This window comes from Periplaneta americana, chromosome 4, assembly GCF_040183065.1.
Source record: "Periplaneta americana isolate PAMFEO1 chromosome 4, P.americana_PAMFEO1_priV1, whole genome shotgun sequence".
NCBI classification, from domain to species: domain Eukaryota; kingdom Metazoa; phylum Arthropoda; class Insecta; order Blattodea; family Blattidae; genus Periplaneta; species Periplaneta americana.
This window is the reverse complement of record NC_091120.1, coordinates 172,664,991-172,681,214: the sequence shown is the minus strand read 5'-3', so window position 1 is coordinate 172,681,214 and position 16,224 is coordinate 172,664,991. Positions and strand designations below refer to the sequence as shown.

The following is a 16,224-nucleotide window of genomic DNA, read 5'->3' as shown; positions in this document are numbered from 1 at the left end:
TACCGATAAGTTTGAAAGCATGAACACAAGCGAAGTAGTTTTTACTCTAGTTTTGAAACATTTATAATTTAAATTTGTTATATACCGTATTCTGGTATCTTGTTATATAATATGATACTTGTATGAGAAGCAGAGAGAGAAAGACTTGAAAAAATCGTCTGCTCTCCACTGATGCTGACCACAAGGATCCAGAATGCAATAATACAATTGTAATGAATTTACAAAGTTGAAGATTAAATATGACAGTTTATACAGAGTGTTAAAAAATAACGTTTACAACGTTTCAGGGATGATAGAGAAGTAAAAACAAACATCTTTTTTAAGTAACAAAACTTTAGCAGATGCGCCGTTTTGCCACTAGATGGCCTGAAGGGTAGATGGCTTGACTTCCATCACAACACACACTGGTTAGTTCTATTTTTACTGCTGTGTCTGCAACAAGTTAAAAGGGTCATCACGGTGTCAATGAAGACTTGCTACGACACGAAAGTACGTTTGCATTCTACTGGGGCCTATGTTTTTCTACGCGACATCCTACCAGAACTTTTAGAAAATATTCCATTGAACATCAGATAACGAATATGGTTTCAGCATGACGGTGCCACTCCACACTTTGATCGTCGTGTCAGGAACCACCTAAATGCTACATTCCCCGATCGCTGGATTGGCAGGGGTGGGCTGGTACCGTGGCCACCTCGATCACCGAACTTAACCCCACTGGATTTCTTTTGTGGGGAGACATGAAACGTCTTGTGTATGAGACACCAATTGATACGTCAGGAGACTTAGTTGCTCGCATTGTTGAAGCTGCACATGTTATTCGAGACAATGTTGGCCTTTTTGAGCATTGCAGACACTCATAGTGCGAAGGTAGCAGTTGTGCAATGCCTTCAATGGATGGCAGTTTGAACACCATGTCTAAAACGACAATTGGTCTCGTTCCTTATGGATTATACTAACACTTACATACACAATAAACGGCGCATCTGCCAAAGTTTTGTCACTTACAAAAGATGTTTGTTTTTACCTCCTCTATCATCCCTGAAACATTGTAAACGTTATTTTTTAACACCCTGTATGTAAGTTACTGCAGCCCTAGTGTTATAGTCATGAATTTCAGAGTTCCTTTTAAAATAGTTAAGATATTTAAGAATAAAGGAAACTATTTCTAGAATACAGATTCAGGGGAGAAGTAGAAGTTAATTTCACAGACATATTTACCAATGCAGAGAGCAAAGGGGTAACTACTGCATTGTACCATGTCCTTTGAGGCTAACTGCGAACATTGCACAAATCAAGTGACAAGTGAGAATATGAAAAGTTCGCGTCAAGACCTGAGTATTAAGACATAACGTGATGACACCCTTACGAACTGTACGAAAGAAGTTTAATCTATTTACACCCTATGACACGGAAAATAGTCACTCTCTTGTAGTGTGAATTTGTCCAAGTTTCGTTCAGGTTAACACGCGATTCGCACAGGGAAATATTAAGCATTGAGGTCTGAGGATGAAGTCAAGTCGTAGCAGCGACGTAATGTGTATGTCACGAAATGACGTAGGTGGCCTTTATGGCTTAGCGATAGAGCTCTTTCTTCTCGCTACAAAGACCGGGCTTTGAATTTCTCTATGCAAAACGCACGTACGTAGATCCTAACCATGGCACACACGATGATTACCGAGCTATTCCGAGATGGGACTTAGCCTCGGAACAGTGACCAATTTCCGTGTTAAAGAATGTACAGTAGTGGCAAAAAAACCGGACCAGCCCTTGTAGCTGATACAAAAAAATCCTGTGGTGTGCATTGTGTCAAACTGTGATAATTTTAATATGGATAGTGAAGCCAGAGGTATGTACTGCTATTTAATGTAAAAATACGCAGTTATCTTTGCCGAATAGAGGTAGAAATGTAATACTGATACCAGATGAAAATAAAAGTCTCAAAGTTTTTTCGTCTGTAAGTTTGAAGCACTGACAGAAACAAAAGACGGTAAGAATCGAACAAATGCAATACATTTCATTGTTACAATTAATTGTACAAGATGGATGTGTTTTGTGACTAGCAAAATTTGAATCTGTGACTCTGAAATCAGCTACAAGAGTCGGTCCGGTTTTTTTTGCCACTACTGTACAGTCTTAGAAAAAAGTTTTGTTGCACAGATACTTTGTAAGTTCCAGAAAGGAGGCAGTGCGCATGATCAGACGTACAATGAAACAAAACTAATTTTATTACCTCAACTAGTCCTTTTCTTGTGACCCAGGTCGCACATCCTCCGATCATGTGCACTGCATCCTTTGAGCCAAGCTCGACGCATCAGCGGATCATCTCGTCTACTACGTCACCGATAGAGTTCGCATCACTAGCATATCGCCCGTAGCGCCATCTTTTCCCCTTCATTTTGTTACCTAAATTCCTATTGGCTGGCTAGGATTTTGAAACAAATGAGAGAGAGAGAACAGAGGTTTCCTTTTTACCTTCAGTAGCAAAGCCTTTGACTTAGGAACTCAATCTCGTCCAGTTAAGTACACTCAGGAAGTCAATGTCGACCAGTTCATAACTCACTCGGGAACCATACATCGACCAGTTAATACTTGGGGATTCAATGTTCTACAATTAATTTCATTCACGAATTCAGTCGACACATATAAGGTTGTATTGAATGTATCATGGAGTAGTTAATTTATATTACGAACTTGTTTGGTATCTGTTACCAGGGGCGTATTTTGCGGACTACCAGGGCTACCGGCGGTAGCCCAAGGAAATTACAAAAGAAAAAGTTTATAATATAACATAATGTAATAATTTTGTATTATTAGTTTCACCACAGTAATTAAAATTAAAGTAATTGTTAGATTTATATGCGCTCTCTGCTCTCGAAAAGAAACAAGTTGTCAAGGCGGCATTGCTGGAGAAACCGCTTGCTACGTGAGGTAGCCTGTGACCGTACCGCGCACGCTGTCCTTCACACAACTGCCCATCCCCCCGCTCTCTTCTGTTTCCATCGTGCAGTGTAGGCGGGTGAGTTGCCACTCTCATGATCGGTTTCTTCGCAGGCGCGAAGCAGCAATACGCTTAGCACGCTAGCTCATGAATGTGATTGTGTTCTTGCAGTGCAGTATTTTAAATTTGTGATTTGTTCGAGTGTCTAAGAGTTATATTAATTGTTAATTATTAAGTTTTTAATTTCCCAATTAAGTGATATTGTGAAAAATATGGCAGAACAAGTTTCTGGAGAGGTTTGTGTTGAAAATGACTGTGTAATAGAAGGTTTATTAAGTGCCTTTTAACCGTCGTACATACAACGAGGAAGTTGAAATTGTGAAAATGGAAAGACCAACTCCTGAGTTAAATTTGTCCATGGACGTAAAAGAAAAACAGCGTGAGTACACATGCCATTTCACTTCAACATCATATGGTAAGTGGAATTGGTTGTGTGGTAGTTCTAAACTGTCTAAACTATTTTGCTGGCCATGTTTGTTATTTAGCCGCGAAACTAAGGTGTGGTCAAAAGAGGGTTTTCTAATATCAACTCCCTTCGAACGGCAGTCCTAAAACACGACAAATCAAAAGCTCATATTTGTAGTAGCATGAACTTTGCAAACTTTGGGAAGACAAGAATTGATTTACAGCTAGATAAGCAAAAAGCTCTACATATCAACTAACACAATGCTCCTGTGGAAAAAAAATCGGGAGATTTTACTGCGTCTTATTAACGCAGTCTGCTTTCTAGGAAAACAAGAATTGGCTTTTCGGGATCATAATGAGAGTGTGGAATCAGACAATAGAGGAAATTATATTGAATATTTAAGTTCCTTAAGTGAATTTGACCATTTACTGGCCAATCATCTTGAGAGTTCAACAGTATTTCGTGGTACTTCTCCCGCAATTCATAATGACTTAATATTTGCTATAAGTGGGGTTATGATAAAGAACATCAAATCTGAAATAGAAGAAGCACCTTTTGCGGCCATTGTTGTTGATGAAACAAGTGACTGCTCTAATCAGAGTCAATTGCCCACTGTTTTAAGATACGTCGATAGTACTGCCAATGTTCAAGAACGGTTTATAGGATTCACAAATGTCAGTTCGGGCAAAATTGCTGCTGCTTGGTTTCAGCATGTGGAAGGTGTTATAGCAGAATACAATGTCGGCAATAAGTTAATTGCACAGACATACGATGGTGCTTCAGTTATGGTGGGAAATATTAATGGCTTAAAAACAAAAGTTCAAGGAAAGTATCCTCAAGCACTATTTGTCCATTGTTACAGCCATGTTCTCAATTTAGTTTTGCAACAAACTACTTCATCCATTCCAGAATGCCGCATTTTTTTTTTCAAAACACTGTTGGGTTTAGCTGCATTTTTCTCATCATCTCCTAAAAGATCAGAAAACTCAAGAATTTATGAAAAAGAAACTCCCAAAAGTAGCACCAACTAGATGGAATTTTACATCTCGGCTTGTAAATACAGTAAAGGAATACAGAGAACAACTGACTGCTTTCTTTGAAAATATCATTTGTAATGACTCTGAAGAAAACTGGGTTGATGATGTAATTGTGCAGGCTCAAGGATATTTGTATTTTTTTCACACAGTTTCAGAATATATTTCTTCTTGAAGTCTATGCTAGAGTGTTCGCACATACAGATGTGCTCTACAATATTCTTCAGACAAAAAGTCTAGACATAGCATACTGCTTGCAAGAGGTATCAAAGTTAAAAAATACTATATTCGAGTTCAGACGTAGTGGGTTTCCGTCCATATGGAGTAATATGGAAAATGAAAATTCTTCAGCCAATACAATGGAACCACCATTAAAGCGAAGAAAAGGAGATGATGAATTGAAATACAGGCAGCTGTACTACAGCATACTAGATCGTATGCACATGGAAATTACTGACAGATTTTCTGATTATGGAAAGCTTCAGTTCACATATCTTCTAGATTCTCAAAAATTTTCTGCTTATAGAGAAAACTTCCCGAATGAGGCACTAAACAAATTATTTCAGTCCTATAACAGTCACTTTGATCAAGTACGTTTGAAAAATGAATGAAGTGTAATATATTCAGCAGAGGTCTTTGATTTTTCGAACAAACCTATCCATGAAATATTATCTGCCATATATGAAAACCAGCTGAACCAAGTTATTCCTGAAGTCCTTAAATTGACAACATTAATTGTGACAATACCAGCTACGTCAGCATCGGTAGAAAGAACATTTTCTGCGTTGAAGAGAATAAAATCCTACTGTAGATCAACTCATACACAAGAACGTTTATCCGGCTTGGCACTGATGTCAATTGAAAAGTCATTTCTACAGAAACTTCGCAAGCGGCCCAACTGTAATTTCAATGACGAAGTCATCAAAGCATTTTCGTCCCAATCAAGACGTCTGGAATTCATATATAAATAGGTAAGGAATTTTATTATAGGGACTTAAAAATATATTTTGTGTAATAATAGGGTCAGTGGTAGCCCAGGCCCTTAAACCAGTATACGCCACTGTCTGTTACATTTGGATTACGATATATTTGGTGAATTGTTTATGAGAATATTCGCTAGTGGGAATGTCTTGCTTCGTGTATCAGATTGCGTGAGGTTTCTAGTCATGGGGAGTTACGTCGTATTGGCCATAGTATGTTACAGAAAGTGAAGTGGTTTCGTGATTTGATTTTTCGTGGGTATTAGGATACGCAGATATTGTGTGCATACGTCGTGTTTAATTCCAAGATAGCCTGGCGGAATTGTGGATGACAGTTATTGGTTATATCGTAGTAAAGTCTGTGACGATATGTTAGATTGTTTTCTTGATTGTTCGACTTTCTATTCCAAATTGATTACTACCTTCTAGATGATTTGACTTATAAGTACGAGTGTATTGAATCCTAGTTTATTTATGTGGCTACGTGAATTTGGAGGCATTATTGTTCTATATACACTTCTTTCTCTCTCTCTCGGGTATTATGTTCATTGTGATAGTACAGAGATTTATAATATCTAGAAATTGTAATTAAGAATCAAGTTTTAATTAAGTATGTGCATTTTGATCAGGTGTGTGACTGTTTCACTTTGCGTTATTTCTCTGTAATGTATCGAGTTAATACCTTGAGCCTATTAGTTGAATTTTTATGGGAATTATTAAAGTCTAATTGGGCATTTAGTAAGTATTAGTGGGAACCGCTGCACATTGATGTTAAGTTTTCATATGTTGTTTGAGATGTTGTGAGAATGTTCCAGCGGGGAAATATTTTTATAGGTCATCAACCTGCTATTTTGGAATTTGTCAATTAGATTGAGTTATGACTTTGGAAGTATATTGGCCCATATTGTTCAAAGTGTCGAAGGTTCTGCAACTCATTTATTGTTGTATTTGAGATCAATTTAGTACATCATTTCTTTTCATTTAACCTCATATTTTCATGTTTGTTTCATTGAATCATTTATGTATTTGTTATTTATTATTTGTTAATTATATTTGTTATTATAAATTCATACTACTTATTTATTTAAGTCTTCCACTGCGCACATCCCAATTATCCGATGCACCAACTCCATCTGGCTAGTAACAACTCATTTAACATCCCGGTTTAAAGGTGGTGTTTAAGAGGAGGTTATGGAAATACGCCTCACCTTTCTGGGACTTAAAAAGTATCTGTGCGACAAAACTTTTTTCTAGGACTGTACAAACAAATTAATTAAGGAAATGAAAAGTTCACTCACCCCTTGTACACTTGCTGCGTCTCCTGACAGCCTGGCGCAAAGTGTTCCAACACGGTTTCTCTCCTCATCAAACCAGCCCACTTCCTGTCGCAACATGGCACTAAATGCTGCTATCCTGAGTCGTTCAGTGAGGCGAACGCCAACCAGACCAAACAAGTACATCTGGCGCGAAAAAAAAAAAAAGTTATTACTCCTTTTGAGACATTTCAAAAATAAAGTTAACCATTTTTCTTCTAACATCATTGCCCCTATGTCTTGAATTTGATGAAGACATGAGAAAATACATGTGTAACTTTTCTTTGGCTCTTCAGGATTTAAATTCAATTTAAACAGCCAAAATATGAAAGTTCCTATTTCCATTTGGTCCTCCTGTTATTCCGAATGGGTTGTACAGTAGACCAACTTAATAGGCTTGGATACTAAAATGATTTTGGACGCTGCAGGGAAGAATAAAAAGAATAAGATATACGAAGAGCACGAAGAAGAAAAGAAACGAAGGGGGAGAAGAGAAAGAGGAATGAGAAGAGAAAATAGGAATCAGATAAAGAAAGATGAAAGGGGAGAAGAATAAAGGTAAGAAAAAGTAAAAGAAAGAAAAAAAAGGTAAAAAAAAAACAGAGAACAGGAAGAAGAAGGAATGTTACAGATAAATACATAAGATATAAGATGGAAATTTTAAAACATTATATAACAAAACCAGCAACATTATCACTTCTAGAGTGTAATTTGTGTTATATTCTTAAAAAGATAAATTTCTATACAGGGTGAATACTAAATGCCGTATTTGAAGACCAGGGTGTAATATACCACATCAAAACATGGATAAATAGGACAGGACTTGCATTTTGTTCCAAATGTCTAGTATTTCCGTAGAAAACGCTTCTGTACGCACGAGTTTAAGTTCAGACTGTAACTCACAATGTCCTCGTCGAACATCCTGCACTTCCAAATTGCACTTTTGTCACTCCAAACGTTTTGCGCTCACAGGTTTGCTAGGATTTAGTTTAATGCCAGACAATAGGTGGGTCGCGCAGCATGCTTTGAAAACCGATGCCTGCTTGACATATGCAATGTAAATATCTCGTGCTTACCTTACTTCACAATGTGAAACATATGTATTGTAACATCAGTTTGAACTGAGACACTGCACAGAGAACTCACAGTACAGTACTTGAAAACAAATCAGCTACAGTTATTTTTTTTTGCAGTTCTTGTGCTGAAGCCAAGAAATTCGACCAACCAATTACTACGCACTATGGATCAAAAGTAACTATTACCTCATTTGACTTACGGGTATTGCCTCTAATATCTTCGTAACTAATCATCATACCATGGTGGTTCCTATCTAGAATTTCATCGCCACAGTATCCTCTATCACACTCTGGTCTTTATAGTCGGTATTTAGTGTCCACCCTGTATATTTACACAATTCTGCGTTTGACAGTCCTGAAAAACAGAGTTTTCATACGTCAGAAAAAGGTATTGTAACTAGAATTATCAAGAATATATCAAACCAAGATTCTGTAGTCTGCTCTTTATACTTTCATTCATAGTTTTCTACCCAATGGCAAGTCTTTCACTGCAAACCCAGCATTCTCCAATCTTTCCTATTTTCTGCCTTCCTCTTAGTCTCCGCATATGATCCACAAATCTTCATGTTGTCTATCATCTGATATCTTCTTCTTCCCGAAATGTTCCTTCCATTCACTATTCCTTCCAGTGCATCCTTCAGTAGACAGTTTCAGCATTATTCTTTCTTTACTCACTCTTCCCAACACAGCTTAATTTTTTATTTTGTCTGTTAATTTCACATGCTCCATTCTTCTCCATAGCCACATTTCAAATGCTTCTAGTAGTTTCTCTTCGCTTCGTCGTTATGTCCATGTTTCTGCACCATACAATGTCACACTCCATGTGAAGCACTTCACTAGTCTTTTTTTAAATTTGTTTGATTAAGAAAGGTCATTATTATTATTATTATTACTATTACTATTATTATTATTATTACTATTATTATTATTATTATTATTATTATTATTATTATTATTATTATTATTATTATTATTATTATTATTATTATTGGGTAATTTAATTCTGTAGATTACTGTATGCAAATAAGCGATTTTTATAATAAACCATGATACCTTGTTCTCATCTCTATTTGTATTACGTAGTTAAAAGTTATGTGTTGAATCGAAGAATATCTTTTCTAGACACACTATTGCAATATCTGAACTACAGAATACTCTAAAAATTCTCGTACCAGTAATTAACCATTTTCAAGTCCTTTAGAACACGACTTGAACTGGATAAGAATTACTTCACCATTATAGTAGACTATATACATAAACAACAGCGTTGTCTTCAGTGGTTGAGAGATTATGACACTTGACAGCCGAGACCAGTGTAAATAAATATGAGCATGCCTTCATTCGGAAGAGAAGCATAGCCAGTGGTCCCATGCCTTACATCAATGTTGATATGTCAAAGGATCTTGACTCCTAATGAAGGCTTCGGACAAAATTTACTGGTAGTTTCTCGCCATCTACTAGTCATCGTCTTTGCTTACCATTAAATCTTCAAGGGCAATGAATTCAGATTTACAGATGTCTCCACTTCAGACATGGGATTCTTCTGTGCTAGGCTATGGGAGGACAACAATAACAAGTACATAATTATACAACAATTATTAACATAATTATGAAACACATTCTTACCTGCAGGAACATGCCCAATCCAGACACAATTCCAATCACTAGGAAAAGGATCGAGTACCAATTGGCATCACTTTGTACTTTTTCTGCATCGCTTTCAGACAGCACCTATAATAAAGAGAAATACATCTTGATTACACAACTTTTAACACTGTATCACTTCGGAATATGTATTATATGACTTTCTTGTGTTAAATTCTATCATACCTGGTTTACATGTTTCACCTATTATGGGCCATTCTCAGAACTGGTCGTTGCTGGTCTTGGCGCCTCTTGTTTTGTTTCCTGTGAGAGTGTGTTTGTGTGGTGTAATGTGGAGTCAAAGAGTGTGTGTGTTCTGAAATTGAGTTGTGTGTTGAGAATTTCATTGGGGTGTGTTTTTATGTGTCTGTATATTTCATATTGTTCTAGGACAGACAGGCAGATCATTTCAAACACGTTACAAAGAACACATCACAGCCATAACAAAATTACAAAACACTTTCACATATGCAGAACACATCACAAATGCTAACCACACTTACAGAGACACCAACACAGACATGGAAATACCACACATCCAATCAAAAAGCCAGAAACTAAACACACTAGAACAATATGAAATATACAGACACACAAAAACACACCCCAATGAAATTCTCGACACACAACTCAATTTCAGAACACACACACTCTTTGACTCCACATTACACCACACAAACACACCCTCACAGGAAACAAAACAAGAGGCGCCAAGACCAAAAACGACCAGTTCTGAGGATGACCCATAATAGGTCGAAACATGTAAACTAGGTATGATAGAATTTAATACAAGAAAGTCATATAATACATATTCCGAAAAGAGAAATAACCTTCTCTAATCATTCTATTCTCACTTTTTAGCCCTACACGATGCCTAACAGCAATATCTGTCTAAGTAAAATCTTAAGTGTAAGTTTAAAAAGTTACGGTTAATATAAATTTCCAGCTAGTCTATGTGATCTAACTCACCAAGTAAATATTATTGCTTAGCACCAAATTTATTAAAATAGATTCTACATACAGTGCTCGAGAAAATATTTAACACTATAAAAATATATATTTTATAAACTTCAATATGCTTGCTTGTACAATACTTTGAATTACTGTACACTTATTTTTATATTCATTATATAATTTTTTTACTAATGGCGAGCACTTGACTGGCATCATTCATCTTAGTGTCCCCATCTATTAGGCAATGCACCGAAGCTTGCAGCTCTTTCAGCTGCCATGAAGACGTTGCCCTTGGTGCATCAAAGGAGGAAAACTACATAAACACCGATGATGAAAATTAATGGAGTAATGGTGGAATGCTAGTAGGGGAAACGGAAGTACCCACGAAAACTATCACCAAACTCCGTCTTTGTTCACTAAAAATTTCAGTTGGACCTGCCGGGATTCGACCCAGAGTTACCAGTGTGGAATGGTGCATCTTTTATTATATAATTTCCTTATGAACAAGTTATCTGAAAACTGAATACCGGGCACTTTGTATAAGTATAGTTTCTCACGATCTGGAACTGATTTAATAGCAAAACAAAAAGTTGAATGTTAAATGAGACGAACTTCTCTTCAGCACTTACCCCTAAAACTTCGCCAAACAGCACAGCGAATGCAGGCATAGTACATCCTATCGCAGTTGCAGCCAGGCACCCAATAACACTATGAATTAACTCTGGTTTATTGAGGGCCATTATACGGCTCAGTGGTGCATTGTACTGTTCCTCCTCGGCCTAAAAGCAAAGAAGTATTTCTATTGGAAGTCATGTGAAACAATTCTGTATCATTTCCAATAGGATCTAATAAATCTTAGAAAATTTCATCCCATATTAGGGAAAAGTTGTTACTTTTAGTAAACGAATGTTAACATCCTTGGCTTTGACATGTAAGCTTACTATCTTTGACTTTGATATGCGTAATGGTAAAATTTAATTTCAATGCTGTGCTCACAGTTATGGATATGGATTTCGGTTTGATATGGATGTTTGTCCATTGTTATGATATTGTGTGTTGTTTTAATGGGAAAAATGACATCATATAAGTGGCTGTTTTATCGAATGGCGAGAACCTACTTAATAATCTTTTGTTGTTAAAAACTGAAATTTTCTTTAAATAAAAGTAAAACAGAAATGTAACTTTTCGTTCTGCAAAGGAATTTTTCAGAGTTACATTTGTTCGGATCAAATTTCTGCACATTTTAAGGATAAAACTAAAAATCTTTCAGTCATTTATTATCATAATTAGAGACCAGATTTCCTTCTCCCACCACTCTGTCATAGAATAGTGATCGATAGATTTTTGTCATCACACTTCTCTAGCTGCAGAGGTGATCTGGATGACAAAGATTTAAATTACTATAAATGTTCCACAATTCTCTTGTAGGTATAAGCTTGGGACAAGTACTTCGGCTTTCCTGCAAAATCAGTGAAATGTTAGTTTTGATACTGGACTAAACATACTAAATCGCGGTTTTCAATGGAACATTAAGTTTGATTACAAAATTTAAAAGAACAGTTCACGCTCTTATATAAATACGTGGACAAAAGAAGGCACATTTGGATGAGTGACTAGATGCTTCAGGTTGTGAGAATGTTGGTTATCCAAGAGAAATATACTGACGTAAGATTCGGCAAAAAAAAGAAAAGACGATTATTAGAATTTTGACGCTAATCTAAACTCCACTGTACGTGTACTTACATCTATCAAAGAAAGATCAATGTCATCTTTGGTACTTCCAACTTGAGACTGAACTGAAAGCTGCCGTTGTATGTCAATTTTATCACCTGCACTGCCATTCTCTATCTGCATTACTTCTTCACTTTCAGCACCTGAATTGTAAAAAAACACGTCTTAGAAAGCACGTGATTGGCCAGAGACGTCCAATACATTTCAAATTAAACAAATCTTAGCAAGAAGTATGAATTAAAAACAATACAGAAAAAGAAAGTCACTCGATTTGGCGTATCGAGCGAATATGAGCTGCATTGGATTCTAAATTATCAGCCAATCTTATTTATCAATATTCTTAATTAAGGAATGAAAACATTTCAAGGAAGAAAAGGGGTGTCTGAAAAAAGTTGAAACACAAAAAGAAGGAATAGAGGGATAATGAAAGGAAAACAAGAAAAAGGAAACAATAGAGAGGGGGAAACAAAGATCAAATACGGATCAGAAGAAGGAAGGAAAGAAAGAAAGAAAGAAAGAAAGAAAGAAAGAAAGAAAGAAAGAAAGAAAGAAAGAAAGAAAGAAACAGAAATTACTTTCAGTGGGAAGAAATGTGTTGCTCAAAGATGAAGTGTGCCCAGAATACAAAAGGCAAGAAATGAAAATATATCAGGAGAAATATTAAAACGGAAAAAAATAGGGGAAATGAAAAAAACAGATGAAGGTAATACAGACATCCAATAAGAAACATATGATTTCAAATAGTATTACCTGTATGAAAAAGAGAAGTAAAAGTTGAGGAAAACCAGTGATAGACTGGAATGAAGCTGTTATACAGGGTGTATCAGGAGGAATGTAAAATACTGCAGGATAATGTAGTTTGGATTTAACCTGATATGTATTCTTCACCTGACTTTACTTTCAGTGGGAAGAAATGTGTTGCTCAAAGATGAAGTGTGCCCAGAATACAAAAGGTAAGAAATGAAAATACAGGATGTTTAAAAAATACGGGGCATAATTTCAGGTATGTATTTCCCACATGTAGACAAACAAAATAGTTCATTACAACATGTGTACGGAAATGCTTTATTTCCGAGTTATGGCCTTCACAACATTGAAATTCACCGGAACGTTTTTCTTTCCGCAGGTCGTTGCTGTCAAAGGAGACATTAAGAGGGCACTCTGACAGTTCATTCCGAGGCGAAGGTTACATTCAGTGTTGTGTAGGCGTTAGACTGTGCGACATGTATTCAAATCAAGAGCTGGCAGAGATACACTTCATGTACGGTAAGGCGGACGGCAATGCTGCACTGGCTCGTCGTTTGTATCAGGAGAGGTACCCACAGCGACAATGTCCAGATCGGAAGACATTACGTCTCCATTACCGTCTGTGCGAGTGTGGAAAATTTAACTCTCCTGGTTTGGGAAGGGGACGACCAAGATCTACAACTCCAGAAGTACAGGAGGAGATTCTGGAGGCTGTGAACATGACTCCTTCTATCAGCACACGAAGGGTAGCGTTGCAAGTCAGTGTTCCTCATACGACTGTCTGGAGACTGTTGAAAGAGTATCAATTGTATCCTTATCATTTTCAACCTGTACAGGCCCTGTCACCAGCAGATTACCCTGCACGAGCTAGGTTCTGTCAGTGGTTCTTGCAGCAGTGTGGTGTAAATCCGAACTTTCCTGCCTTAGTATTATTTACAGATGAAGCACAGTTCACACGAGATGGCATAACAAATTTCCACAATCAGCATGTATGGGCGTATGAAAACCCACGTGCAACTGTTCTATCTCATCACCAGGTGCGGTTCTCCCTCAACATGTGGACCGGTATCATTGGTGATCGATTAGTTGGACCCCATGTACTTGTAAACAGACTAACGGGGCAGGCGTACACAAACTTCCAAAAAACACCATACCTCATGTTTTAGAAGACACTCCACTGATCAATCGTCAACACATTCACTTCTTGCATGATGGTGCTCCTGCACACATCAGTTGTATGGCTCGCCGGTACTTGGATCGAAGGTTTCCTGATCGATGGATAGGTAGAGGTGGCCCAATTGCTTGGCCTCCACGCTCACCTGATCTGAACCCTCTCGATTTCTACTTGTGGGGCCATTTAAAATCATTGGTTTATTCGTCTCCGGTGACTGATTTGGAATCCCTTCGGAATCGAATTGTGGCATGTTCTGAGGACATACGCAATACTCCTGATGGCCTTATCTCTACCAGGTTAAATAAATAAATACTACTAATACTACTACTACTCCTGGAGTTTGGGATCGTATTCGCAGGTCAATGAGACATCGATGTGAGGTCTGTATTCAAGCAGGAGGTGGACATTTTGAACATCTTCTGTAATGACAACGACCTGCGGAAAGAAAAACGTTCCAGTGAATTTCAATGTTGAATTTCAATGTTGTGAAGGCCATAACTCGGAAATGAAGCATTTCCGGACACATGTTGTAATGAACTATTTTGATTGTCTACATGTGGGAAATACATACCTGAAATTATGCCCCGTATTTTTTAAACACCCTGTATATCAGGAGAAATATTAAAACGGAAAAAAATAGGGGAAATGAAAAAAACAGATGAAGGTAATACAGACATCCAATAAGAAAGGAAAATACATATGATTTCAAATAGTATTACCTGTATGAAAAAGAGAAGTAAAAGTTGAGGAAAACCAGTGATAGACTGGAATGAAGCTGTTATACAGAGTGTCTCAGGAGGAATGTAAAATACTGCAGGATAATGTAGTTTGGATTTAACCTGATATGTATTCTTCACCTGACATAATTAGGAACATTAAATCCAGACGTTTGAGATGGGCAGGGCATTTAGCACGTATGGGCGAATCCAGAAATGCATATAGAGTGTTAGTTGGGAGACCGGAGGGAAAAAGACCTTTAGGGAGGTCGAGACGTAGATGGGAGGATAATATTAAAATGGATTTGAGGGAAGTGGGATATGATGATAGAGAGTGGATTAATCTTGCACAGGATAGGGACCGATGGCGGGCTTATGTGAGGGTGGCAATGAACCTTCGGGTTCCTTAAAAGCCATTTGTAAGTAAGTAAGTATACCTATCTCCAAAGTCTAACGATTGGTGAGAAATACTGGAACATCTTAAGTTCTGTGTATTGTATGTACTTGATGTGTCACGCCAGATCTTTTGCACATGGCAGCATCTGAGCACTGCAACACCAGCAGAACACATACAATTGAATACATGTTCACTTTATATTTAATTCGGGTATTCACATAGTGAATATGCAGACTGCTTTTTGTTTATGGATTTTGTGGTGGCAATGCATTAACTGCTGTTGAGGAATACAGACGACATTTTCCCAATTGAAGGGTTCCATATAGCTGTGTGTTTTCCATTGTTTACCAGATGTTATCTGAAACTGGCATGCTACCAAGCATTTGATTGTGGTTGGAAAGAACTGGTACTGGTACAGTACCTGATATGAATTTACAATTCATGTAATTCATAAGGACAATCTTGTAGTAATTTGCCTTACGTAATTATTTTATTTTCTTACTGAGTCTGTACTTAATTATGAAATAAACTTATTGGAACAACACAATATGCAGCATTTTCAATAATGTATCATATCACAATGTTCTATATGTCTATAATGCCTCTCTCCAATTAAAAATTCGCCCATCAATAACTTCCCAACTGTTACATTTCGGACATAGGTATACCTATGAGGTTAAATCGATGTAGATTAACCTAAACTACATTAACCTGAAATATTTTACATTCCTCCTAAGACACTATGTACCAGAAAGAGAAGAGGAATAAAAGAAAATTAATAGCATCACAGAGGAGGATGGCACTTGACACTTTAAAAACATACATAAAACTCGATTAAGACATCTGTTTACATATATGTTACAAGTCAATGTGATAATGTGGCATTTCAAAGCTTCTTGCTAAATCTCTGAGAACTTACCTTGTGTGAGTGTTGGATCAGCAATCACCAAAGCATGATAGTGCCCTCGAAGTTGCATCAGTTCATTATGTGAACCTTGTTCCATAACCTGAAAGAAATGCAAAAATTACATTTTTATCTCGCAAGTCATAA

The 16,224-nt window shown here is 37.0% G+C and overlaps 1 protein-coding gene across 2 annotated transcripts in view; it reads right to left on the bottom strand.

Annotated features, from left to right (window-relative positions):
• Mdr49 (Multi drug resistance 49) overlaps positions 1–16,224 on the bottom strand; it is a 139,720-nt gene that overhangs the window by 25,936 nt on the left and 97,560 nt on the right. For both annotated transcript variants that reach the window (XM_069824349.1, XM_069824351.1), the window contains 5 exons: positions 16,093–16,180; positions 12,152–12,282; positions 11,038–11,187; positions 9,437–9,541; positions 6,720–6,881 (listed from right to left, as the gene is read on the bottom strand). In XM_069824349.1, the coding sequence (XP_069680450.1) occupies positions 6,720–6,881; positions 9,437–9,541; positions 11,038–11,187; positions 12,152–12,282; positions 16,093–16,180 (636 nt within the window). The remainder of the gene's footprint in view (positions 1–6,719; positions 6,882–9,436; positions 9,542–11,037; positions 11,188–12,151; positions 12,283–16,092; positions 16,181–16,224) is intronic.